Source organism: Solanum pennellii, chromosome 12 (genome assembly GCF_001406875.1).
Source record: "Solanum pennellii chromosome 12, SPENNV200".
Classification (NCBI taxonomy): Eukaryota; Viridiplantae; Streptophyta; class Magnoliopsida; order Solanales; family Solanaceae; genus Solanum; species Solanum pennellii.
The window spans coordinates 11,221,771-11,225,936 of NC_028648.1; the positions used below are offsets into that span (position 1 = coordinate 11,221,771).

The 4,166-nt window shown below is 27.0% G+C and overlaps 1 protein-coding gene across 1 annotated transcript in view; it reads left to right on the forward strand.

Moving 5' to 3' along the window:
• Positions 1-2,938, forward strand: part of LOC107005319 (protein DETOXIFICATION 30-like) — an 11,981-nt gene extending 9,043 nt beyond the window's left edge. Inside the window, exons 6-8 of the mRNA XM_015203879.2 lie at positions 2,275-2,393; positions 2,484-2,570; positions 2,690-2,938. Coding sequence (XP_015059365.1) covers positions 2,275-2,393; positions 2,484-2,570; positions 2,690-2,770 — 287 coding nt within the window. The 3' untranslated portion in view covers positions 2,771-2,938. The remainder of the gene's footprint in view (positions 1-2,274; positions 2,394-2,483; positions 2,571-2,689) is intronic.
• The last annotated feature ends 1,228 nt before the right edge of the window (positions 2,939-4,166 follow it).

Here is a 4,166-nt window from a genome sequence, read left to right on the forward strand (position 1 = left end):
AATACAAGAATTAATCCGAGTCCACAGAAACTACTGTGTGTCCTTAAGAAATTTAATCCCCTCACTGTACCCAAGGTTATGGATTAATTTCTCCCAAGATAAAACGGATTAAACCTGTTAAAGAAATAGCGGTACCTCAAACTTCTTTAACTTCAACGAACTTAAGAACAGCAACAAGTCACACAGACTCAGTCGATCGACACTTTGATTTTATTTGAGAGAAAAATAAATGCAGAGAAAGAAAAAAATTTCAGTGGTTTAAAAAATCAAAAATTGACTTCCTTTTATAGCCATTTTCAGCAAGGAACATGTCTGTTCAGTGAAATCTGTTCAGACCGATTTTATCCAGAAAGTTGTGTCTTTTGGAAAAAATAACAACTTTTCTGAAAATTGTGTCTGTTAGGAAAATAACGACTTTTCGGAAAGTAACGACTTTTCGGAGAGTAACGACTTTTCGGAAAGTGTAACAACTTTTCGAAGTGTTACCGTTACCTGACTTTTCATATTCTCTCTTTTCTTTTCCCATTCACACTTGCTAAATCCCAATATACCTTTGAGAGTTATTAGTTTTGAAAGTATGCATTTGACGAATATATAGAAACTAAGTAATTAAATTCATATTCATTGGTCAATATATTAATAAAAATACATTACTTTATGTTGATTGATTGAAAACTTGACTTTAAGAGAATATTAAATAAATTTACAACTTATCCAATTTTATAAGAGATCTAAAATCTATAACGGTGACAACTAAATAATAACGGAGGAATCATGTATATATATATGAGTAAATATGTCTTTTAGTTAAATAATGTACATGTTGAAACACTCCTTTTACCTATTTTGAAATAGGTGAAATTAGACTTTACATCAAATGACATTTCTACTCACTTTATTGGTTGTCCAAATTGTCTACTCACCTTTTCACATTATTGTACCATTTCACACTTTTGACTATGATTTCCAAAGGAATGAATAGTCATTTCTTTATATCACCAGTACATAAAATAGAGCAGCACCAGCATGTGGATTTTGTAGTCAGTCGAAGAATAATATTTTTATAATAATAAATCAATTCTTTATGATATTCTATATAAATGGTATATACTATATGAGAATAATAGAAGATTGAAGAATAATTCTTGAAAAGGATAAACTAGTTATATATGATTCTCTGAGGAATGTTTTTCTTTAAGAAATTAATTAATTGTCTATGATATTCTATAAGTATTATAATATCTATGTGCTTACAGTTATCACAATATATTATCGTATTTTTATTTCAACAGCTACTGATATATTATTTTAATATACGATATGTATATTATTAAAAAAGGTAAGTCATTGAGAAAAGCTCTTCAACTTTTTGACCATAAGTCACTTGCATAAAAAATAAAATTAGCCAACGAACTAATACTACTGTGTATACAATAGTTAATGGAGTGCTAAAAGTGTGTGAGTTTTAGTTTATACAATAAGATTCTTCCTCCATATATTATAAAGAAAAGATGAAAAATACTATCACTCCAAAAAGATTTTTAAAAATTACTCCATAAATGTTTGACCATAAATATTATTCACTTTATTCCGAAATTTTTGTTTGGCTACTAAAAAATCAAATACAGCTTGAATTTGTAGTGGAAAATACCTCATTTGGTGTTTTCACTTTTTACTTTTCTTTCATTTTTTTAATTAATACCTCCGACATTTTAATTTTCATAAAAACCACCATATTTATTTTACCTACCAATCAAATTAAAAAAGGACCATCAATCAAATAAATACAAACACTTGAATAATTTATTTAATCATGGGAATTTTCTTTAATAAGCAAAATAGCTTTACTCTTCCACAACTCCTCTAGAGGAGTGATATTATGTAAACATAAACGGTTGAAGGGTGTAACCATCTCAATTAAAAGATGATCATTTAATCTAATTTTAATCATGACGATCATGTCATCTAAAAGTTTAAGTTGTTAGAGAGAGTACACCTATAAGCTTGATTTATTTTCATCGGCCAAGCACGTGAAAATTCTTTTTAATATGGATGGCGGTGCGATTTGATGTTAAGACCTTTGTCTACTCTGATATCATGTTGAAGTATGTGATCATCTCATCTAAAAGTTAAAACTATTAAAAAGAACATATTTTTATCATTTAATTATATTCTCCGTAGAAACATTGCTTTATGTGGTAATGTTATTTATATTTTTTATCTTATAAAAATTAAGTTGGATTATAATTTTCATAATATTATGTGAAATCACAGGGGTGGCAATTGGAGCAGGGTGGCAAGAACATGTTGCTTATGTGAACATAATATGTTATTATGTCATTGGAATACCTTTGGGTCTCTTTCTTACTTTCTTCATGAAATGGGGCATGCCGGTACCAATCAATCATTTTTTTCTCATCTTGCTAATATTTTATTTTAATATTTGTATTAATTTATTTATATATTTTTTTTTTTATTTTCAGGGCATGTGGTATGGGATGTTATTAGGAACTACAACTCAAACTAGTGTTCTCATTTGGATAACTGCAAGAACTGATTGGGACAGGGAGGTAACATTCTACAATAATAATATGATACGTATCATATAAGTTGAAATAGATAAAATATTACGTAATATATAACGTATCATATAAATTGGAACATATAAAATATTACGTAATATATGCAGGCTTCTGTTGCTGGAGAGAGAATAAAGCAACTAGGAGGAAACAAAAGCTTGGATGTCATTGATGGATATGCCATCAATTAAGCCTCATAGAGTTACTCCAACTATTTCCACTTTTCAATTATTTAATTTTCCTTTAATCCTAGATTAGTGTTATGTATCATTTGAGAAAGCTTTTTGTAACCTACTTTTGGTATGTCCTTTTTTATTTGTCCATGGTCTTAATAATAGTTGCTCAGTTTTATTTATTCAGTTTGACAAATGAAGAGGTAAGTTATTGCGGAGAGAATTTATATTTTTTCTCTTAATTTCAATTTACGTGACATGGTTTAAATTTTAAGAATCTAACTTTTTAATTATGATAGTAAATTTGGATATCTAAATTTTAAATATTTTGAATTTAAAATTTACCTTAGTGAAAACTATGTGGAAAAAAAATTATGCTAGTGTTTGGGTATAAATTTTCAATTACTTTCCACAAGTTATTTTTTGGTATAACATTTATTGAGATAATAATGTTAACTATGAAATTTATACTATTAACCATGTGTTTAAACATAATATTTATAATTAAAAAATTATTTATTCAATTTTAATAAAAAAAATTGATATATCATCTATTCGTTTGTGTCGGTTTATTTATATAATAGATACTTTAGTATATAGAATTTTAACTTATACAGATAGAGTTAATTCATTGATTCTATAAGTATAATTTTTTTTTATTCACAATCGAAAAAGTGAACAAAGCCATCAATATAAGTGTTACACTAAATTAGATATAATTTAGCTAAAATAACTTAAATACACAACTATAAGTTTTATATTCTCTAATTTTCCCTTCTTTTTTTAAATATTACATAATTCCCTTTTTTTTAATTTTAGTAGAAGTGTATAGATACATAACATTCTCTCTCCTATAATACACAATTACCCAATATAATGCCTATTTTTTCTCCATTAAAATACTCAATCTTCTAAATCAGTTTTTGAATTTTGAATTATTAATTTTAATTAAAACACCCAATTTTGAAATTTTGAATTTCAAAATTCAAAAAAATTGAAATTTCAAAAATCTGGACAATTTCTCTTTCTTGCTTCATCACGTTTCCAGTTCTTCTTTCTCCATCATCTTCTTTCTTCTTCTTAACCCAGCATCTTTTATTGGTTTCTTCTTATTCTTCTTAATCCATCATCGTCTTTCTTCTTCTTAACCCAGCATCTTTTATTGGTTTCTTCTTTTTCTTCTTAATCCATCATCAGTTCTTCTTTTCTTCCCTTTTTTGTTTTGGTTAATTGTTCTATTACATTATAGTAATGGATCCGTTAATTAATAGAAGGATATATGATTCCGACGATGAAAATTGGAAAGAAAATAGAAAAAAGTCTTTGAATGATCCTATGAATCTTCAGAAGGATTCAAACAAAGACTCTGGCGAAACATCAAAATCAAAGGTTGTCAAAATACAACCAAAAAAAA